We start from the raw sequence: 23,965 nt of genomic DNA, 5'->3' as shown, positions 1-23,965 counted from the left end.
CTCCAGCCTAGGCAACACAGCAAGACTCTGTCTCAAAAAAATAAAATAAAATAAAATTACAGCAGTAAGTTCTAAAAAAAGAAATAAGATGAAAATGTATATCGAAAAATAATTAAATAGTAAGAAGAGTGAACTACTGAAAATTCATCTGCTAGGGGTCATTATGCTGGAAAATATGACAGCATGATAATTTCTGGGCATATTTGAAAAGCGTTCCCAAACATCACAAACTCAAGTTGCAGTTTGCTCCAGTAACAGTAGCATGATGATCACTCTCATAAGAGTGGCTCCTGTGTCACGAAAGACCCCAGAGAAGAATCATATCTTGAAAGGCTCCAGTGAAATCCATTTAGGATACTGAAAGAATGGAATTTGATTTGTGCATCCTCTTTTCATTATTCCATCGTTCCCCGTAAATTGAGAAGAGAATCCAGTGAGACAGTGAGACTGGTAAAATATTTCAATACCTCTTTAATAACACTCTGAGTTTGTATAATAGTATGACTCATTACTGTGGATGTAAGATGTGCAATGGTTCTTTATTCTCTCCACCATCATTAAGGCAGGGGCAGAAGTAGGGATAAAGTTTCTCTATGAAAGTGTTACTGAAGGTATATATGTGAGTCATGGTTTTAGCATTGTAGAAGGACACCTGCCCTCCTTCATAATCCAGGTATATGCCCACTTTGTCGAGGTTGTTAGTCAGTGTCAGACTGCAAGAAGGCAAATCCAGAGCCTTTAGATCAGTTTGGTTCCTTAGTCTTAAAAGCCAGAATCCTTGCTCAGGAGTTAGAGGACAGCTGCCTTTCCGAATGATGGATTCTCTGACGACTCCAACTGTCCATTTTGTCTTCTTTGCTACTTCTACTTCCCAGTACCACTTTCCAGAGGTGAAGCCTCTTGAGCCCAGCACAGCCACACTTGAGTCAAACCTCTCTGGATCATCAGGCATTACCTTCTTAATGTCACCATGCCAGACGCTGGTTTGGTTTTTGGAGAGCACCAGATTTGGGTGAGCTGTTTTAGGGTCCAGAGTTAGTGGAGATAGGCCTAGTAAGAAAATAAAAGAAAGCAGAGCATGGGAGAAAAGGGGGTAAACACAAATTCCCATAGTGAAAGATAGTGTTTCATATTCAACAGTACTTTATCTCCCCATACACATAGACTCTTAGACAGGCAAGCAATTACTTACATGCTTTTCTTTTTTTTTTGAGACAGACACTCTGTTGCCCATGCTGGAGTGCAGCGGTGCGATCTCAGCTCGCTGCAACCTCCACTTCCTAGGCTCAAGAAATTCTCATGCCTCAGCCCCCCAAGTAGCCAGGATTACAGGTGTGCGCCACCACACCTGGCTAACCTTTTTAATTTTTTAGTAGAGATAGGGTTTCACCATGTTGGCCAGACTGGCCTCGAACTCCTGGCCTCAAGTAACCCGCCTGCCTCGGCCTCCCAAAGGACTGAGATTACAGACATGAGCCACCGCACTTGGCCACTTACATGCTTTTTATTGTTTGGGTATCCATGTTACTATATTCTAGACATTTTTATATTTAGTGTAAAAATCCGGGTTTACTCTGAAGTAATTTATGCTCCACTAAAGGAAACAATACAAATAATATAAACCTGTACTAATAAATATAAGAAAATACAAATGCCAAAGGGGTAAACATTAGGTAAGGATGTTCTAGAAAAGCTTTCTGAGGAAGGTAAGTATTCGGTTGTGATATATATGCGATGTATTTAGGATGTTTTGAATAAACAGAGGGAAAGAAATAAATGGATTAAAAACAGTCCCTTGTGTGGAAAAGAACACAAGAGCTTGCCTGTTAGACACAGGCAAGACTGAACTAATTGGTACAGAGTTTAGAGGACAATAGTGAGAGGTTTGTGTTTGTTTAACAGATGATGAGATTTTTGAGATCTGGAGTGGTTTATATCATTGCTACTCATAACGTGGTCCACATACCATGTGGTTAACAGTCTGGGACAAAGATATATAGAAATTAGGAGTAAATTTTTAGAAATATTCATAATAAATTGACAGTAATTGTATGTTAGTTGAATCTAATAATTACAAAATTGGGCTTGTACTTTGTAATCTTTCCCTTTTTAATTTTACTTTTTTGAGTAATTTATATTGTATTCTACAAAAGTATCAGTCCATGACAGATTGAGACTTTTTAAATTGGCCCTTCATCACAGATAATTTTACAAGCATTGATTTAGACAATTCAAAGGGCAGCAGCATAAAAAAGAATATCTAGGCTAAATGAAGAGAAGTTGAAAGCTGACCAGTAAGAGGATGAGACAAATTCCAGATGTGAGATCATTGGACCTTGGCATGAAATTTGATAAAGAAGACATAATATCTGTGTGTGTTCATACCATGGACGCAGATACATATATGTATGCATTCATGCATTTGTTGTTATTGGATTTATTTATCCTTGGAAGCAAAATCAATCTAGTTTCTCTCTCTCTCTCTCTCTCTTTTTATTTTTTTTTTATTTTTTGAGATAGAGTCTTGCTCTGTCCCCCAGGCTGGAGTGCAGTTGCACAACCTTGGCTCACTGCAACCTCCGCCTCCTGGATTTAAGCAATTCTCCTGCTTCAGCCTCCCGAGTAGCTAGGATTACAGGCATGCACCACCACACTCAGGTGATTTTTTTGTAATTTTAGTAGAGACAGGATTTCACCACGTTGGCCAGGCTAGTCATGAACTCTAGTCTAACTCTATCTTCTCAGAAAAACCTGAGTCTTTTCCATCATCCCAAGGACTTCTCTTTCCAACAAGAGGCTTTGAAGAATTAAGAATCTTAAATTTTTCCATATAGGCTAAATCCCTATCTGCTTACATATCCCCATTCACTTTGGGTTGTTCATCTTTCTGATGTGAGGACTAGGTTTTCTTTGGAGGTATCATAAAGACTTTTTAGCAACCTTTTGGAATCCCAGTCTGCTCTCTTTGCTAAGCCTCTGATACACCTCTAGCTAGTTCAGCCTGCATTGGCTCTGAAGATTCCTATGAGTCAGCTTTTTGTCCTCTCTTTCCTTCTCATGCTGTATTCGTATAACAAAAAGTTCTGTCAGCTCCACCTTCAAAATATATCTTGTGCCCAAACACTTCTGACTACTTCCAGAAATATCACTGGCCTGGAACTACTGCAATAGCTTTTTACTATTCTGTTTCCCCTCTTGCCCATCTGCACCCTATTCTATACATATCATGAATGAGATCATGCCATTTTCCTGCTCAACATACTTGTATGTTTACCACCACATCTGAGATAAAATCCAGAGTCCTTACAGAGGAAAAAAGAGCCACATGATTTACCTACCTCTCTACTACATCTCCTACCACACTCTCCCTCATTTACTTTGATTCATCCACCCTTGCCTTTTGGCAGTTCCTTGAATATAATGAAGTTCATTCCTACTTCAGGGTCCTTACAGTTTCTTCCCTTGTCCTAGAATGCTTTTTTCCCGTATTGTTCACTCCACATTGTTTGGGCATTTGTTCATGCAAATATTTTAAATTGAATAATTCCCTAAGCTAGAATAGGCAGACTACAACCAACAGGTCAAATCTGGCCCACTGCCTACTTTGTAAGTAAAGTTTTATTGGAGTACATTTATGACCATTCATTTATATGTTGTCTGTAGCTTCTTTTTCACTACAAGAGCAGAGTTAAGTAGTTGCAACAAAGACCATACACCTGCAAAGCCTAAAATATTTACTCTTCAAACCTTTACAGAAAAAGTGCCAGCTCCTGCTCTAAAGCAACAGCCTAATTTATAAGCCTGGCAGAAAAGGAGAATATATGGATCTACAAAATAAGCAAAGACTTAGAAATAAAAAGTATGGAATGTATTTTACAAAGGTCTGACCACAGTTACCATAGAAAAACAATTTCCCACTCTGTATAGAGGGAGAGTATATAGATAAATAATACATTATTAACAGTCATGTATTAAATAAATCTCATTTGGTTTTCTTGATGTAAAATTATACCAAAAATTTAAAAATCAGTAATGCACTTTAAAAGATTGCTAGAAGTGAAGTTTGGCTTTACAGAGCAAAGTATACAGGAAGAAAAACTCTGTATCATACTAAGGCGCTACAGTTTGCTGAGCAGAGTAACACAGAGGAGGGAACTTCACAGAAACTTCTGAACATTTACAAAGGGATTCTCTCAAGGCTGTGGCTGAGTACTGATCTGCACATGCATGTAGTGAAACTCGTCAAGGCCAGAGAAAGAATCTCCAGAAATCAGTAGACCGAACGATTTCTGCAGCTCACACAAGTCTGGGAATAATTTTCAATCTTGCCAACCAGAATGGAAAAATGTCATAATATGTCAACATCAGGTAGAGTGATCAGAAGGGTATATTACTTTAGAAAATGGACTAAGCGCTAGATTAAAGGCTGTTCTTGAACCACTCTAACAAGGCTTTATTTAAGCCTCAAAAGGAACAAATGATTTCATACAATGTTAACTGCATGCCAGAGTTAAATTCAATAGAACTGAAAGAACTACAACAAAATCCAGCAAATATAAAATTCACCAATATGAATTCATCAGTATAAACAATATGAAATTCATTGTATTTGGCATCCAGTAAAAAATTACCAACCAGAAGAGACAAATCTCCAGGCAGCAAAATTTCAAATAATTTACATTAACACTCTACCCTCAGGGAGAGGGAGCATAACTACCCACTCCTTAAGCGTGGGCTGTGCACAATGACTGCCTTCCAAAGCATACAAGTGTAGAAGGAGGAAAAAAGAGTATAGTAGAGAAACCTGACACTTTCTCAGCCAGGTGATGAAAGTCAACATCAATAGTCATAAATCATGTTGACAGTATGAACACTTAATATGACGTGATGACAATGGCACTTTAACGCTACTGTCTTCCTCTCCCAACTCATAACCCAAATTTTATGAGGAAAACATCACACAAATTGCAATAGTGCAGCATCCTTACAAAATATATGACCAGTACTCCTCAAAACTGTCTAAGTCATAAAAAATAAGGCAAGTTTGAGAAACTGTCACAGCCAAGGGGAGCCTAAAGAAAATGACAACTTAGTGTAATGTGGCATCTTAGATGGGAACCTGAAACAGAAAAATGACTTAGGTAAAAACTAAGAAAATCTAAAGGAACTGTGGATTTTAGTTAATAATGTATCAATTTTGGTTCATTAGTTGTTAAAAATGTTAAATCTAAGATGTTAATAATAAGGAAAACTGAGGATGGGGCATATAAAAAACTCTATACTATCTTCTCAGTTTTTCTGTAAAATTAAAAAATCTAAAAGTGTCCTAAAAAATAAAGCCCATTAAAAAGTAAAAGATGGCCGGGCGCAGTAGCTCAAGCCTGTAATCCCAGCACTTTGGGAGGCCGAGACGGGCGGATCATGAGGTCAGGAGATCGAGACCATCCTGGCTAACACGGTGAAACCCCGTCTCTACTAAAAAATACAAAAAAACTAGCCGGGCGAGGTAGCGAGTACCTGTAGTCCCAGCTACTCCGGAGGCTGAGGCAGGAGAATGGCATGAGCCCAGGAGGCGGAGCTTGCAGTGAGCTGAGATCCAGCCACTGCACTCCAGCCTGGGCAGCAGAGCAAGACTCCGCGCTCAAAAAAAAAAAAAAAAGAAAAAGATTACTAGCCAAGCAAAGCAGCAGGAAAATATGACTCTCAGTCAGGAGAACAATCAAACAATAAAATCAGGCCCAGAAATGACAATGATGATCGAATTAGCAGACAAGGACACTAAAATGGATAAATGTCTTCCATTTTTTTAAGAATGTAGAGGAAGGCATGAACATGGTGAGAAGAGAAAGGAAAGATATTAAAAGACCCAAATGAAACTTCTAGAGATGAAATGAAATGTATATAAAATGAAAATATCTTGAACAATATTAAGAGAAGATTAGACTGTGCAGAAGAAAAGATGAGAACTTGAATAACAATAGAAACCATTTAAAGTGTGAGGCAAAAAAAGACTAAAATAAAGACTGAATATCGATGACATGAGACAACTTGACAGTATCAAGCTGTCTAAAATATGTAAAATTAGACTCCAAGAAGGAGAGAAGGAAAAGGGGTTGGTAAAAAAGTATTTGAAGAAATACCAGCTGATATTATTCCAAATTTGTTGAAAATTATAAACTCTTAGATCCAAGAAGCTTGATGAAGCACAATCAGAATAAATACAAAGAAAATCACACCAAGACCCCATATAATCAAATTGATGGAAGCAAGTGACAAAAAGCAAGTCTTAAAATTAGCCAAAGAGGGCCGGGCGCGGTGGCTCACGCCTGTAATCCCAACACTTTGGGAGGCCGAGGCAGGCGAATCATGAGGTCAGGAGATGGAGACCATCCTGGCTAACACAGTGAAACCCCGTCTCTACTAAAATACAAAAAATTAGCCAAGCATGGTGGCGGGCACCTGTAGTCCTAGCTACTCGGGAGGCTAAGGCAGGAGAATGGCATGAGCCCAGGAGGCAGAGCTTGCAATGAGCTGAGATTGCGCCACCGCACTCCAGCCTGGGCAACAGAGCGAGACTCCGTCTCAAAAAAAAAAAAAAAAAATTAGCCAAAGAGACCAGGCACAGTGGCTTATGCCTGTAATCCCAGCACTTTAGGAGGCCAAGGCAGGTGAATCACTTGAGGTCAGGAGTTGGAGACCACCCTGGCCAACATGGTGAAACCCCATCTCTACTAAAAATTTTAAAACAAATAAAAAAAGTTAGCCAGGCATGGTGGTGTATGCCTTCATCCTAACTACTGGGGAGGCTGAGGTAGGAGGATTCCTTGAACCCAGTAAGCAGAGGTTGTAGTGAACCGAGATCAGGCCACTATACATTCTAGCCTGGGCGACACAGCAAGGTTCTGTTTAAAAAAAAAAAGAAGAAGAAGAAGATGAAAGGGAAAGCTAAAAGGCACTCAATCCAAAAGAAGGACGGTATAGAGGAAAAAAGGAAGAAAAGCCAGATAGTATGGTTAAAAAACAAATAACCAAAATGGTTGATTTAAGCCCAGTTTTACTAATAACATTAAATGTAAATAGTCAAAACACTTCAATTGACAGACAGAGATTGTCAGATTGAATAAAAAAGCAAGACTAAACTATATGCCTGCTACATAAAACCTACCTAAAATATAAAAACACAAGTTAAAAGTAAGGTGATGGGAAAACATGTATTGTGCAAACAGATAATTTTGATTGATTAAAGAAACAAATCTAAAGAAAACCAGAGTGATAATACTGTATTAGACAAAACAGACTTCAGGGCCGGGCGTGGTAGCTCATGCCTGTAATCCCAGCACTTTGGGAGGCCGAGGCAGGCGGATCATGAGGTCAGGAGTTCGAGACCATACTGGCTAACACGGTGAAACCTCGCCTCTAATAAAAATACTAAAAATTAGCCGGGCATGGTGGCAGGCGCCTGTAGTCCCAGCTACTCGGGAGGCTGAGGCAGGAGAATGGCGTGAACCCGGGAGGTGGAGCTTGCAGTGAGCTGAGATCGTGCCACTGCACAGGGATAAAGATGACCATTTTATAATTTTAGTGAGATTGAGGCATCAAAAGATAATAACAATCTTAAGAGTGTATTCACCTAAATAATAGAGCTGCAAAATACATGCAGCATCTTGAGGAGTTTTATGACCAGTCAGTGACTCACTTGGTAAATTGGACTGTATTAAAATTTAAAATGCTTGTTCTTTGAAAGACCCTGTTAGAAAATGAAAAAGCGGCCAGGCGTGGTGGCTCATGCCTGTAATCCCAGCACTTTGGGAGGCCGAGGCGGGTGGATCATGAGGTCAGGAGATCGAGACCATCCTGGCTAATATGGTAAAACCACATCTCTACTAAAAATGCAAAAAAATTATCCGGGCGTGGTGGCGGGTATCTGTAGTCCCAGCTATTCAGGAGGAGGCTGAGGCAGGAGAATGGCGTGAACCTGGGAGGCGGAGCTTGCAGTGAGCCGAGATCGAACCACACTCGAGCCTGGGTGACAGAGCGAGACTCCATCTCAAAAAAAAAAAAAAAAAAAAGAAAGAAAAAAAAAAGGCAAGCCATGGAGAGAAAATATTTAAGAAATATATATCTGATAAAGGATTTGTATCCTTTACAACTTAATAATAAAACAATTTAATAAAAATATAGACAAAAGATTGAACACAACCAAAAAAATATATGAATGGCAAGGAAGCACATGAAAAGACCCTCAGCAAGGTTGCTCATTAGGGATATGCAGCTGGGCACCACAGCTCATGCCTGTAATTCCAACACTTTGGGAGGCTGAGGTGGATGGATCACTTGAGGCCAGGAGTTCAAGATCAGCCTGACCAACATGGCAAAACCTCGTCTCTACTAAAAATACAAAAATTAGCTAGGCATGGCAGTGCACGCCTGTAATTCCAGCTACTCGTTAGTCTGAGGCACAAGAATCACTTGAGCCTCGGAGGCAGAGGTTGCAGTGAGCTGAGATGCACCACTGTACTCTGGCCCGGGCATCAGAGTGATACTCTGTCCCACCCTCCCACCAAAAAAAGAGATACTACTATACATTCAATAAAATGGTTTAAATTAAAAAGATTGACAATATCAAGTTTTGGAAAGGATATAGAGCAATGAATTTTCATTAATTGCAGGATGGATAAAACTACCATGGACTACCCCATGTCCATCAATTGGTACATGAATAAGTAAACTGAATGAATAATCATGATTATTGTTACATGGAACAACATAAGCGCTCAAAAAGCATTATGCGGCCGGGTGTGGTGGCTCACACCTGTAATCCCAGCACTTTGGGAGGCCGAGGTGGGCAGATCACAAGGTCAGGAGATCAAGACCATCCTGGCTAACATGGTGAAACCCCATCTCTACTGAAAATACAAAAAATTATCCAGGTATGGTGGCGGGCGCCTGTAGTCCCTACTACTTGAGAGCCTGAGGCAGGAGAATGGCATGAACCTGGGAGGCGGAGTTTGGAGTGAACCGAGAAGGCGCCATTGCACTCCAGCCTGGGCAATGGAGTGAGACTCCATCTCAAATAAATAAATAAATAAATAAAATTAAAAACAAAAAAAATGTGCTAAGTGAAAAAAACAGATACAAAACACTATATAATGTATGCTATCGCTTAGACAAAAATTTAGAAAAGACACATTTAAGGTGAAATAAAACATGTCAGTGAATGTTAAAGGCAGAGAGTAGAAGGAAGAAATTGATTGTAAAGAGGCATGTAGGAACTTTTGGGAGTGATAAAAATCTTCCATATTTTGATTATGGCAATGTTTACCTAAGTGTATGTATACATCAGAACTCATCAAATTGTGCCCTTAAAATTGGTTAATTTTACTCTATGTTAACTATATCTCAGTATAGTTGATTTTTTTCAATGTCAATTACCTGGAAAAATTTGTGATTTTTCATTAAATCAGGGATTTATTTGTGATTTCTCATTAAATCAATAACCATAAACAATAATAATAATGAGTCTATGAATTCTATAAAAACTCTGTTTAGAATTTTATTTCTATAAAGATTTTTATTTAGAACTTTATTTGATGTTCTTGAAATGCCATGTGTGTTATTTTGTCTTGCTCAGTCCTTTGGTATCTGCAGGAACACAAAAACTTAGTGTCCTTCTTAGGTAGGTTTATTTAAATTATTGGTTTTCTTCTGAAGCACTGAAGATCTAAACAATCTTCTAAAATGTTCTACACTATGAACACCAAGTACAAGAGAAACTATAAAGACCCAGTGTGCATACAAAGAGTATGTACAGAAACCTCCTCCTCCTTCAGAGCAGAGAAGCCCCTGGGATTCATATAGCTGATTTAGCAAAACAAGATAAAATTTTGGCTGTTGCCACATTCCATAAAACAGTCAAAATCATAGGCTAATGAGTAATCCTGATAACAAACTCATATCTATTTACGAGCACAAAGTCATAAATTCTTAGGTCATGGCACTAGAAGAAATTCAGTCACACCAACTAGCCTCCTTTTGGCCAAACTGTACCCCTTCCCTATCCCAGACTATAAAAACCTAATTAGGGCCACAGTAGAGGTCCCACAGATTAAACATAGATTAGGAGCCTCAAGAACCAATAGTTACTACCCACTGATACCTGGACAGAGAGTGTCCTGCATTTCCCTCCATACCATGTACTGGATAGGACCTTTGTACTGGCCAGGGTTCAGCTTTCTGGAAATAAGCTCTCTGGTTGCCAGCACCCTCATTCCTTGCTCCAAGCTGCAGGGGACATAAATCATTTATCCTTAGACATCCTCCAGAGACTCAGGGAATGATATTAAGAGTACCATAGGGAAACACTTACCTATCTAAGAGAGTTGTGATGTCCTAGAAGAAAGGAGAAAGAGAGACGTCAGATGCCTGTTCATCAACTCCCAAAATTTCTTTGGTGATACCAGCCACCACCAGAATTTGTGCAGATGTCCCCAACTCGTCTCTACCAACTTCTTTCATCCTTCATACACTTTTTCTAATCTTCATCCCTTATCCTAACCCAGGTTAAACTGATCTTTTGCTCCTTCCAGAGTTCCCTTCTACAGGGAGCAAGGCAGAAGCCAATAAGACAATACTTAAGGTTAAGCTATCTTTACCTATACTTTCAAATAGTCTCAGAAGGAAAACACAGTAGGTATCCCAGTCCCAAGGCCACTTTTCCTTACTGTAGCTAATTAAACTTCTGAGTGCTGAGATGGTAACCAACGCCTCTTTAGAGGTGAAGCTTAAGAAAGCAAAGGTTAGAAAACAGCTTTTCAGACAGGTCAACTTATGATTGCTGAGAGCCAAAGATACAACTCATGCTGCAAATTTTTTATTTTTGAGAAATAAAGCGTCAAGCTCTTTATGGAAAAATATTAAGCCATTAATATATACTATTAATAATGGAATTTTTAAATCTTATTTCCTAAGAGGATGAAAGTAAAGCTTTCTGCTGTGCATATAGCTGAAGTAGCCTCCTCCTTTTCTTCCAGAGAAACTTAAAAGCACTACTTAACTGTTTTGTTTTGTTTTGTTTTCCCTGGATGTGAAAAGCCACTTCTGTATTCTTTCCAAACCTCTTCCCCCCTCTAGGTAGGAAGGTACCCATAATCATATTGGTGTGGATTCTCACTTTGAGAAAGTCGAAGGAGTTCTGTTGTTCCGTCTTTGCCTGAATGCTCACCAACATATCCTTGGCTAAGAGACATTGCTCCTGAAGCTGGCTCAGATTCAGCTCCATCTCCTCATTCAAGGCTTTCCCCTCTTCCCGGAGCTCAGTTAAAATGTCCTTTTCTTTGCTGTGCAGGAACTGATGCAGCTTTAGAAACTCCATGGACACATGTTGCTGCAGATGTAGCTTGTTTTCCTGGAAACCTCCATGATTATCACCATAGTTATTACAGAGACTAGTGCTTGGGGATGGAGACCCACACCACCAACACTCACACACTTGGGAAATACCATCACAGAAAAATGTATACAAATGGCTACTGAATATCAAATTCAACCATACTAAAATGAGTCCTTTGGGAGACTTATTCCTTTTCCAACTAATTGAGTAGTTCAGGATGAAATAGGCAAAAGTGACCTCTTTTCCAAAAGTGACTCCTATTGCAGTACTCAGATGGTAACCAATGCCATATTAAATAAGACTGTGGAGTTAATCAAACATTCTAGAATGAATGATAATACCCTCCTAGATTGGTAAACCAAAAGCTTCCAAGTGGTACTGTTAGACTGGGGGTATTGGGAGGCTGGAAGAACTGTCCTTATCCAGAAATCAGAACTTGGGGAATGCCACTGTTACACTTGCATCTTTTTCCTTGAGTGAACTCAACATCCTCACAGGTAAACTATTTGACATCCTGGCTTCTCAGTTCCTCATTCTCCTCATGTCTAGTGATTTCCACATTTATTGATTCATTCCTATAGTCTCACCTAGGATTTCATCACCCCCAGCAATTGCATCATCTCCAAAATAACTTTTTATGCACCAGGCCCACTCAGACACTCCTATTGCAACAATTATTGGATCTCATTGAAACCTCCTATTCACCGATCCCTCCATTTCTATTCAGGAATTTCTACCTTCATGTCCTCTCTTATCTAGCTTGGATTCCATGGTCCATAATTATTATTGCACCCTTAAGATAGTCTTGGCTGGGCACAGTGGCTCATACCTGTAATTACAACACTTATGGAGGCCAAGCGGGGAGGATTGCTTAGAACAGGAGTTCAAGACTGGGCAACATAGTGAGACCCAGTCTCTCCAAAAATAAAATAATTAGCCAGGTGTGGCAAACTAGTCCCAGATACTCAGGAGGCTGAGGTGGGAAGATTTCTTGAGCCCAAGAGTTTGAGGTTACAGTAAGCCCATATCCACCTCTTCAATATCATCTTGCTTAGCATGTTACAGGTTTATTGGCCTTTTCTCTGTTTAACATAGGAGCTAACTTTCTGTCTCAGGACTTTTCCATATGCTGTTTTCTATTCCTAGAACATTCTTCTCCAGGCCATCTCCTTCATATTCCCACTCACCCAGTTCACTTGGGTGAGTTACTTATCCTTCAATTCTCAATTTTTAATAAGTGACTTCTTCAGAGAACACAACTCCCCCCCAGTCTAGATTATGTTCTCCATTTATATGCTATCATCATACCCTATACTTTCATTTATAGTACTTATCACAGTTGTTATTTTATTATTACTGTTGGGACTGTTTAATTAACAGCTGTCTCCCATCCCCAATATCTAGTATTATGACCCACTCAATAAATAGTTGTTAAATGAATGAATGAACGCTCACACCAATAGGAACTTTTACAACAGGAACAAGATTTTCTGGAGACACCATTACTTCCATATATCCATCTTCTTTCCCTGAGTCTACATATTTTTTCTTCCAGATGCCAAATACCTGAGAAGGCTCTTCTCCATAGAATAATGAATAAAGAAACAGAACGTCCAATTCAGCACCCCCAGCCTAGGGGCTGCTTTGCCAGATCTCTAGCCATTAATGTTGTCCTAGAGTGTCTATGAAGTTGAAAGTGAAGACAATAGCTTTATTTAGTTTGGAGGAAGCTAAGAAAGATCAAATCAGATGGAAAAAGCTTACAACCTTGGAGACCTAGTCCAGAGGTGTCTGGTTATAAACTCAAAGGAAATAAAGGTATTTCTTTGGACATAGCAATCTTTAGTGATTGATTTTTTTTTTTTGATGAATTCCTTTTTTTTTTTTGCCATAGATAAAGCCAAAGACCAGACACATTTCAATCCCACAACAGTCACCTGGTGACTGAACCATCAAAAAGATCAGCATATTAGGGGAAAGGTTTATCTGCTCTGTTGGTCAGCTATTAGGAACCTACTCCACCACCATATTCCTTTCCACCCTACAGTCTCAGTTTTCCAATTCTATAGCCTAGGTACCATTTAGTGTGTTGATAATATGTGTTAGGCACCTTTGTACCCATAGCTGAAGTTACATGGAGGGTGTGTTCCAGTTCTATCTCATAACCCCTCTTTCTTGCTCCTCACCTTGTGAGCAGCAATAGCTTCCTTCTGCATGTTCCTCAGGGACTGAAGCTCCTTCAGAGTTGTCTCCAGTTGACCCTGTTGGATGGCAAGCTCCTCCTGGGAATACCAAATAGAATTAACCCACACTGACTCAGGAGATGAAGGACCATAAACGACATCTTCCCCAAGGCCCCAGTGTGCAAGAAAAAAGCAAGCTCTTGCTGCAAAAATCTTCCCCTTCCCTTGTATCATAGTTTTTGTCTCGTTCAAGAATTGTGGAAAAGAAAAGAAAAAAAAAAAAAAAAGAGGCCAGGTGTGGCAGCTCACATCTGTAATCTCAGCACTTTGGGAGACTGAGATGGGAGGATCACTTGGGTCTAGGAGTTTGAGACCAGCCTGGGCAACATAGTGAGACCCCCATCTCAAAAAAAAAAAAAGAATTACAGCTTAAAACTTAGTTTTTCTCTCTTAATAGCTAGCTACAGGGGTTCGAAGAAAGGAATAGAACTTTACACATTTTCCACTCTAGTTATATGCTATTCTCAGAATCTATAATTTTACTTGTGTTGTTCTCACTTGGAACACTTGTTTCTTCCTTATGCCCTTCCAAATCCAAATGATTTCCCAGTTCAAGTCCTTTCCCTTTCTTTCACTATATGTCCCCTGACAATTTCGTCTTTCTCTAGTCATTTCAGAAATTCTAAACCCTTAAGAATTACAAATGTGACAAAATTTAACTTTTAATAGTAGACTATCTTACATTGTTTCTGTTGTTTTCTTCATTTTAAACTTAACCAATTTTTGAATTTTTTTATAATAAGAGCAATATCTTATATATCCGTGTTCTACACAGTGTTTAGCAGAGTGCTACCATGGCAGAGTTTAGGTACAGATTTAATTGAGGGAGTAAGCCAGGGCTCCTCCACTGTTCCTTTCCTATAAGCAGCAACTCTAGAAAAAGAACTTTGCAAGATACGTTGTACTTTCTGAGCAGTCTGGGTTTTCTAATCATCATTTGAATAAAGGGATGGGGTTCAAAGAAAGAAGAAGCCCTATAAAATATTTTTCCTAGTTTTTCTAAGGGATTGTTCAAGGCCCAGGGCTCACCCACCGTGAAGAAATGGACAGCATCAGAGATTTGCAGGAACTCCTTAGACTGCCCCACAGACAACCGAGCATCCTTGCATTGAAAGCAGATCAGTTTCCCATCTGGTTTACTGAACAGTTTCAGGTTCTCTCCATGCTCTGGGCACTGTGGATGGCCCTTGAGTAGGGGTAACTTTTTAATCTTCTCTACCAACTTGTCCAGTACAAGGTTGAATGTACAGTTGCTATACTGACATAGCATCTTGCAGTCAGGACAGAATGTTTCCTTTGCTTGCAGCCTCCAAAAGTCTTGGATACAGGCTTGACAGAAGTTGTGGCCACAGCTTAGCATCAGTGGGTCATGGAACCAATCGTTGCACAGTGGGCAGTGTAGCTCCATAGTAATATCTTGTATCACCACTTTAGAAGGTAGGTGGGCGATTGAATCGTTCATTTCAACATAGTTGCCTGGATCGATGTTGGAGGAGTTGGAGGATACCTTTAGAAAAGAACAGCTAGAATGAGTTTATCTTTCTTTTTGCCCATTTTAACACTCCAGGATGATGGGCTCCATTCCTAAAGGAGCTGAAAATTGGTACAACTAAAGTAAAAGCACATAATCTGTCCTTTGAAAGTGAACCAGTAAATTGAGTGTTTTCTGACATTATGGCATATGATGCTATTTAAACTTTAATGAAGAATCAAAGTAGAGGAAGAAACAGTACTAAGTCAAAGAAATGTACTTTGTTGTACATCTCTCTCTTTACCCACTTTCCCCATGTATCTGTTGAAAGTTTTATTTTCAGCTTCTGCTCTACTAGTTATTACCTTTATTCTATTTTTGTTTTCTAGAAATTATGTATGAAGAATTGGAAAATCAATCAGATTTCTCAGTCAGTAGTATTATATTATCAACCATCCAGGGTCCTCTTCACTCCTTTTTAAAAAACACATTTCAGGCCGGGCGCGGTGGCTCACGCCTGTAATCCTAGCACTTTGGGAGGCCAAGGTGGGCGGATCATGGGGTCAGGAGATCGAGATCATCCTGGCTAACACAAGTGAAACCCAGTCTCTACTAAAAATATAAAAAATTAGCCAGGCATGGTGGCGGGCGCCTGTAGTCCCAGCTACTCAGGAGGCGAGGCAGGAGAATGGCATGAACCCAGAGGCGGAGCTTTCAGTGAGCCGAGATTGTGCCACTGCGCTCCAGCCTGGGCAACAGAGCAAGACTCTGTCTCAAAAAAAAAAAAAAAAAAAACCACACACATTTCAGAAACATAAATACAGAAGCTGGCGCAGTGACTCATACCTGTGGTCCCAACTACTCGGGAAAGGAAACTAGGAAGTACCTCAAAGTCATATAAATAAGTAGAGACCAGTGAAAAAGTAGCTACATAGGTAAAGTCCAATAATGCAGTTTTTGGTTTCTAACTCCTCTTTTTCCCCTATTCAATTTAAAAGACAAACGCACAAAACAATAGTTATGTGTGTTAATGGATATGCAATGTGTAAAGAGATAATTTGTGATAATAACAACAAAAAGGAGAGAACAGAGCTGAAAAGGAGCAGTTTTTATAGTAAAATTTTTTGCCTTGTACTATTAAAACTAAGTTGGCATTAATTCACCCTTGATCATTATAAAGTTGACTAATTATAACCCTCAGGTAACTACTAAAGAAAAAACTACTAAGCAATATAAAGAAAAAGAAAAGAGAAAGGAATCAAAATGTTATGCTAGAAAAAAATCAATTAATCACAAAAAAGGGAAGTAATGAAGGAATTTAGAAACAAAAAAGCACATAGAGAAAATAAATAACAAAATGGCATAGGTAAGTCTTTCCTTATCAGTAATTACTTTAGATGAAATAGATTAACTTCTGACTGAAAGGCAGAGATTAGGAAAATGGATAAAAATAATATGAACCGGCCGGGCGCGGTGGCTCAAGCCTGTAATCCCAGCACTTTGGGAGGCCAAGACGGGCGGATCACGAGGTCAGGATTTCGAGACCATCCTGGCTAACACGGTGAAACCCCGTCTCTGCTAAAAAATACAAAAAACTAGCCGGGCTCGGTGGCGGGCGCCTGTAGTCCCAGCTACTCGGGAGGCTGAGGCAGGAGAATGGCGTAAAAACCCGGGAGGCGGAGCTTGCAATGAGCTGAGATCTGGCCACTGCACTCCAGCCTGGGCGACACAGCGAGACTCCGTCTCAAAAAAATAAATAAATAAAAATAATATGAACCAACTGTAGGCTATCTACAGGAGACTCACCTTAGAACCAAATACACAAACAAGTTGAAAGTAAAAAGTTGGAAAGATAATCCATACAAATATTTACCCAAAAAAGATGTAGTAGCTCTACTTATATCAGGTAAAATAGACTTTAAGGTAAAAATTGTTAAACTTGTTACAAGAATGCAAAGAAGGACATTATCAAGGATATGATAAAAGGGTCAATCCATCAAGAAGATAAAACAAGTATAAACATATACACACCCAACAACAGAGCCTCAAAATATGTGAAGCAAAAAGAGACAAATTTGAAGATAGAAATAGTTCTACAATAATACTTGTAAATTCCAATACCCCACAGTTTCAATAATGGACAGACCAACAAGATAGAAGGTCAGTAAGGAAACAGAAGAATTGAACAACACTGTAAGCCAACTAGACCTAATAGACATATAAAGAACACTTCATCCAACAACAACAGAATATACATTTTTCTTAAGTGTACATGGAACATTCTCCAGGATAGACCATATGCTAGGTCAGAAAACAAGTCTCAATACATTCTTAAAAGATGAAAACCAGCCAGGCACAGTGGCACATGCCTGTAATCCCAAAACTTTGGGAGGCCAAGGTAGGTGGATTGCTTGAGCTCAAGAGTTCGAGACCAGCCTGGGCAACATGATGAAACCCTATCTCTCCAAAAAAAAAGTACAAAAATTAGCTGGTCATGGTGACACATGCCTGTAGTCCCAGCTACTCAGGAGGCTGAGGTGAGAGGATTACTTGAGCCCAGGAGGTCAAGACTGCAGTGAGCCAAGGTTGTGCCACTGTACTCCAGCCTGGGTGACAGAGCAAGACCTTGACTCAGGAAAAAAAAAAAAAAAAAAAAAAAAAAAATCATACAAAATATCTCTTACTACAATGGAATGAAACTAAAAATCAATAACAGAAGGAAAACTGGAAAATTCATAAATATGTGAAAATTAAACAATACATTCTTAACCAATTGGTCAAAGAAGAAATTACAAGTAATATTAGAAAATACTTTGAGATGAGTAAAAACAAAAATGCAGGCTGTGCACAGTGGCTCACACCTCTAATCCCAGCACTTTGGGAGGCTGAGGCAGGCCAATCACTTGTGCTCAGGACCTTGAGACCAGCCTGGGCAAACTAGTGAAACCCTGCCTCTACCAAAAATATTAAAAAAAAAAAAAAAAAAAATTAGCTGGGCATAATGGAACATGTCCATGGTCCCAGCTACTGGGGAGGCTGAGGTAGGAGGATCACTTGAACCCAGGAAGTGGAGGTTGCAGTGAGTCAAGATCACACCTACGCACTCCAGCATGGGTGACAAAACAAGACCCTGTCTCAAAAACAAATAAAAAAACACAGCATGCCAAAACTTATGGGATACAGTGAAAACAGTGCTAACAAGGAAAGTTATAGCTATAAACACCTACATTAAAAAAGAAAGACCACAAATCAATAACCAAAATTTTCCCTAGAACTAGAAAGACAGGTACAAGCCAAACCAAAGCTAGCAGAAGGAAAGAGTAAAGAATATAGGCAGAGCATGGTGGCTCATGCCTGTAATCCCAGCACTTTGGGAGGCGAGGCCAAAGCAGAAGGATCACTTGAACCCAGGAGTTGGAGACCAGCCTGGGCAACACAGTAAGACATCATCTCTACTAAAAATTATAAATAATAATTTTTAAAAAGGCCAGGTGTGGTGGCTCATGCCTGTAATCTCAGCACTTTGGGAGGCCGAGGTGGGCAGATCACTGAGGTCAGGAGTTCAAGACCAGCCTGGCCAATGTAGTGAAACCCCATCTCTACTAAAAATACAAAAATTAGCCAGACGTGGTGACGAGTGCCTGTAATCCCAGCTACTCAGGAGGCTGAAGCAGGAGAATCACTTGTACCTGGGAGGGGGAGGTTGCAGTGAGCTGAGATCATGCCATTGCACTCCAGTCTGGTTGACAGAGCAAGACTCCATCTCAAAAAAAAAAAAAAAAAGCCAGATGTGGTGCATGTACCTGTAACCCCAGCTATTTGGGAGACTGAGGTGAGAGAATCATTTGGGCCCGGGAGGTCAAGGCTGCAGTGGGCCATGATCGTGCCACTGCACTGTAGCCTGGGCAATAGAGTGAGGCCCTGTCTCAAAAAAAAAAAAAAAAAAAAAAAAAAAAAAGGCAAAAGAAAAACAAAATAAAAGAATAGAAAAGGATAGAGAAAAATTAATGAAATAAAAATGCAATTCTTTGGAGGGAAAATCCACAAAATTTAGAAACTGTTAAGTAGACTAATAAAGAAAAAAAGAGAGAAGATTTAAATCACTAAAATCAGAAATGAAAGCAGGTAAATTAGTATAGATCTTATAGAAATAATTATAAGAAACTATGAACAATTGCATGCTAACAAACGAGCAACCCAGATGAAATGGAAAAATTTCCAGAAACACATCAACTACCAAAACTGACTCAAGAAGAAATAGAAAATCTGAACAGACCTATACCAGGTAAAGCGAGTAGATCAGTAATCAAAATCCTCCCAACGAAGAAAAGCCCAGGACCAGATGGTTTCACTGGTAATCCTACCAACTATTTAAAGAATTAAGACCAGTCTTTCTCAAACTCTTCCAAAAAAACAGGAGGGAACACTTCCTAATTCATTCTGTGAGGCTAGCTTGTCTTGGTCCTAAAGACCAATAAAGACATCACACAAAACAAACTATTTTTAGGTTTCTTTTTGCAAAAGAGTGAAAAGACAACTTACAGAATGGGAGAAAATATTTGCAAATCCTATACCAGATAAAGTCTGGTATCCAAAATAAAGAACTCTTAGAACTCAGTAGCAGAAAGATAAACAACCCAATTTTTAAAAGGGACAAAGGATTTGAATAGACAATTATCCAAAGAAGATAAACAAATGACTGACAAGCACATGGGAAGATACTTAGTATTACTAGTCATTAGGAAAATTCAAATCAAAGCCACAATGAAATACCCCTTCACACTCACTAATATTACTATAATTTTTTAATGGAAAATAATAAGTATTGGTGATACAGAGAAATGGACTCTTGTACATCGTTAATTGAGAATACAAATTTGTGCAGCTACTGTGGAAATGAGTTTGGCAGTTCGTCAAAAAGTTAAACAAAAAATTACCATAAGACCTACCAATTCCACTTCTAGGAATATACCCAAAAGAACTGAAATTCAAACAAAAACTTGTATATAAATGTTAATAGCAGCACTATTCACAATAGGCACAGGTGGAAGCAATCCAAATGCACATTAACTAATGAATGGAAAAGTGTGCCATACTCATACAATGGAAGATTCTTCAGTCAGAAAAGGGAATAAAGTACTCATACATGGTACAACATGGATGAACCTCAAAAACATTATGCTAAGTGACAAAACCCAGATACAAAAGGTCACATATTATACGATTCTATTTATAGGAAATATACAGAACAGGTAAGTCTATAGAAACAGCAGATTATTGGTTGCCAGGGCTGGAGAGAAGGAGATATGGGGAGTGACTGTTCATATCACTGGAAGTGACTGGGCATGGGGTGTCCTTTTGGGAGGACAAAAATGTTTTGAAACTAGATAGAGGTGATTATTGTACACCATGGTGAACGCACTAAATGCCACTGAATTGTACATTTTAAAATATTAACTTTATGTTGTATGAATTTTACCTCAATTTTTGAAAAAGTGGAAGCTATAGGCCGAGCACGATGGCTCACGCCTGTAATCCCAGCACTTTGGGAGGCCAAGGCAGGTGGATTGCTTGAGCCCAGGAATTTGAGACCAGCCCGAGCAACATGGTGAAACCCTGTCTCTACCAAAAAAAAACAAAAAACAAAAAAAACAAAGCTGGGCGTGGTGGCGCGTGCCTGGAATCCCAGCTGCTCAGGAGACTGGCTAAGGCTAGAGAATTACCTGAACCTGGGCCGTTGAGGCTGCAGTAAGCCTAGATCATGCCACTGCACTCTAGCCTGGGTGACAAAGTAAGACCCTGTCTCAAAAAATTAATAATAATAAATTGAAGCCATTTGACTTTTTTTTTTTTTTTTTTTTTTTTGAGACAAAGTCTCACTGTTTCGCCTAGGCTAGAGTGTAATGGCATGATCTCTGCTCACTGCAACTTCTGCCTCCCAGGTTCAACGAGTCTTCTGTCTCAGCCTCCCGAGTAGCTGGGATTACAGGCATGTGCCACCATACCTGGCTAATTTTTTGTATTTTTAGTAGAGACGGGGTTTCACCATGTTGGCCAGGCTGGTCTCGAACTCCTGACCTCAAGTGATCCACCCACCTTGGCCTCCCAAAGTGCTGGGATTACAGCTATGAGCCACCACGCCCAGCCCAGAGCCAGAATTTTTACATTGAATAATATCCTGCTTTGCAGGATGCTATATAATGTCTTCCACGGTGGGCTACTATTTGATGAATAGCCACCAGAAGTGACTTCAATCTCAGTGCCTAATGGTCTAATGGTGTAAATAAACATTCAGTGATGCCAGCTTTGTTTCTATGCCCATACTTCCTGGGGCATAGAAATGAATAACTTGGAGGCTCTGACCATGAGCTGCTCATATCTGGACCTTTACTACATTTATGGAACCAGGGCAAAGTGCAACTAGAAGTCCCAGGCTTCTATTTTCAACTTGCATATCATCTTCCTCTGAAGGATAAAAATATAGACAGAAGACGTACTCTGAGGCAAAATCCCTGAGAGTTTGTCCAGAGGTTACTCTCCTGTTCCCAAAAGGAAAACTGGAGCTCAGAGGAGTACGAACTTGCTCTGACACTCAAGTCTTTGGTGGAATCAGGGAATTCAAAGAACTCTATCCTCAAGGCCAGAGCTATTTCCATCTGCCATACGTCCACTAGAGAATTGGAGTATCCAGAACTGCTCTGTTCCTCATTCCTAACCCTGCCCATTCCCAGTTAGAAGTTTATATTTACCTCTCCTTATGGGCTTAGTTTCCCTTATATTCAGATTTATTCTAGCCAGGGGAACATGGCTAAACATTTTTTGCTTCATGATCAAATTCCATTCTCATTAATAACTATTTATATTGCCCTCATTCCATATCTGGATTCTCACTTTTGTTGTCAAAATGCTTTTGCTTGAGTTTCTAGCCCTTTGCTCTATAGTTTCCCACATAGCCTGTGTTCCCTATTGCTGATATCTGATCTCCCCAAACCTGGGTCTTGCCTGTCTGGACCTAATATGGCCATCTTCTCTTTGAATGTTGCCTTTCAACCATTCTCTGTAGCCTCTTTTTCTGAAACTCTTATCAGAGAGATGTTGAAGCTTCTCACTCCAGTTTTTATTTCTATTAATTTCTTTTACATATCTTCTAGCTCCATAACTTTCTGTGCTTTGCTTTGGACATTTTCTCCCGTTGTTGTTTTATAGGTGCTATTTATTTTTTATTTCTCTAAACATCTTTGAATGAGGTGAGTTCTTCCTGAATCAGCTATTTGCAAGACACTTGTATGAGGATGGAGGCAGGGTTATATTTGAGGCTGTTTTCTTTATGAAACAATGTTCCATGGGTTCTTTTTTCCCCGTGATCAACACTGCAGCATTGTTTGCAATGCAGAGTCTCTCTCCCCATTCTACATCAGCAACAGACTGATTTCTGAAAATACGGCCTATTTGTCCTTCTTCAACTTCACCTTTCCTATATCTCAAATCTGTGTAACAAATGGTTGCAGGAAAGCCCAGCTTAAGCCTGCTTGCCTGTTCTCTTTGTTCTGTACCAGGGCTTGTGGGTCATGGCCAACAGGATGGGGTACTTTCTTTGGAAAAGTACCACCTCCCTTCAGGTAAGGTCCACATCCCTAGGCATCCTCCCTCACATTCCTGCTTGACTTTCACTATGTTTGGCAGTCCTTCCTCACAGATTGTAGTCCAAGCTGTTTGATGTCTCTAGTTTCATTGCAAATTGTTTGTCTATTTTTCATTCTCCTTGTGGTTTTTTACTTAAAGAAGGATGAGTTTCTAAGAGAAGGGGGATAATCAGTTTTTAATCCACCATTTAAAAACTAACACTTAAGGCTGGGTGTGGTGGCTCACGCCTTTAATCCCAGCACTTTGGGAGGCCGAGGTGGGTGGATCATGAGGTCAAGAGATTGAGACCATCCTGGCCAACATGGTAAAACCCCGTCTCTACTAAAAATACAAAAAATTAGCCAGGCGTGGTGGCGGGTGCCTGTAGTCCCAGTTACTCAGGAGGCTGAGGCAGAAGAATCACTTGAACCCGGGAGGCAGAGGTTGCAGAGAGCTGAGATTGCACCACGGCACTCTAGCCTGGCGATAGAGTAAGATTCTGTCTCAAAAAAAAAAAAAAAAAAAAAAAAAAAACTAACAAACAAAAATGAGATTGCACCACGGCACTCTAGCCTGGCGACAGAGTAAGATTCCGTCTCAAAAAAACAAAAAACAAAAAACAAACAAACAAACAAAAACTAACACTTAAATCGTTTTTGACACTTTAACGTTTCTATATATTTAAAGAAAGGTGTGTGTGTGTGGGTGTGTGTGCATGCGCATGTGCTGGGGGTGGGCAGAATATTTCAAAATGTCCTCAATATATCAACTTGTCTAGATTGGATAATGGACTTTCAGTGTTAATCAGTGTGGATGCCTTTCCTGAAAGATAACAAATTTACCTCCAGCCCATAGGAATGGGAACGCAAAGCCAGTATTTAGCGGTGTTATAGAAAATACGAAGTGCTACTCTTTGCACACTTGAATTTTAAACTAAGATTGATTCCTAATACCTGCTAGATATCTTAATCACAGTAGCTGTCTTTCCCATAGTACATGCTAAAGGTTGGGCCTACACACACCATGTGGCCTCCACTCCCTCTCCTAGGCCACAGATAGGCTTCAAACTCATTTCATAGGCTGTCCAGCAATCCAAGACATGACCTAATACAAAAAGATGATCCGGCAAACCAGAACTTCTCATGAATTTGAATCTTTGAACAAAAGGAGAATCCAGAAGTCAAAAGTAAGAACAAAAGTTTAAAGACTGCCATGAAGTAGCGCTTAGGACTTGAAAGA

At 39.7% G+C, this 23,965-nt stretch overlaps 1 protein-coding gene across 5 annotated transcripts in view; it reads right to left on the bottom strand.

The window, feature by feature from the left end:
* Positions 1-451: 451 nt before the first annotated feature.
* TRIM69 (tripartite motif containing 69) overlaps positions 452-23,965 on the bottom strand; it is a 28,130-nt gene continuing 4,616 nt past the window's right edge. Inside the window, exons 2-7 of one of the 5 annotated variants that reach the window (XM_050799670.1) lie at positions 14,666-15,139; positions 13,576-13,671; positions 11,171-11,404; positions 10,367-10,389; positions 10,157-10,281; positions 452-1,050 (exon numbers count right to left, since the gene is read on the bottom strand). In XM_050799670.1, the coding sequence (XP_050655627.1) occupies positions 509-1,050; positions 10,157-10,281; positions 10,367-10,389; positions 11,171-11,404; positions 13,576-13,671; positions 14,666-15,139 (1,494 nt within the window). In that variant the 3' untranslated portion in view covers positions 452-508. Of the gene's footprint in view, positions 1,051-9,596; positions 9,643-10,156; positions 10,282-10,366; positions 10,390-11,170; positions 11,413-13,575; positions 13,672-14,665; positions 15,140-23,965 lie in introns of those variants that run through there. The other 4 variants (XM_050799672.1, XM_050799673.1, XM_050799674.1 and 1 more) reach the window with 4 other exon arrangements.

The sequence above is a fragment of the Macaca thibetana genome, chromosome 7 (assembly GCF_024542745.1).
Source record: "Macaca thibetana thibetana isolate TM-01 chromosome 7, ASM2454274v1, whole genome shotgun sequence".
NCBI classification, from domain to species: domain Eukaryota; kingdom Metazoa; phylum Chordata; class Mammalia; order Primates; family Cercopithecidae; genus Macaca; species Macaca thibetana.
Note: the sequence above shows the minus strand (reverse complement) of the source record. Positions and strands in the feature narration are given on the sequence as shown.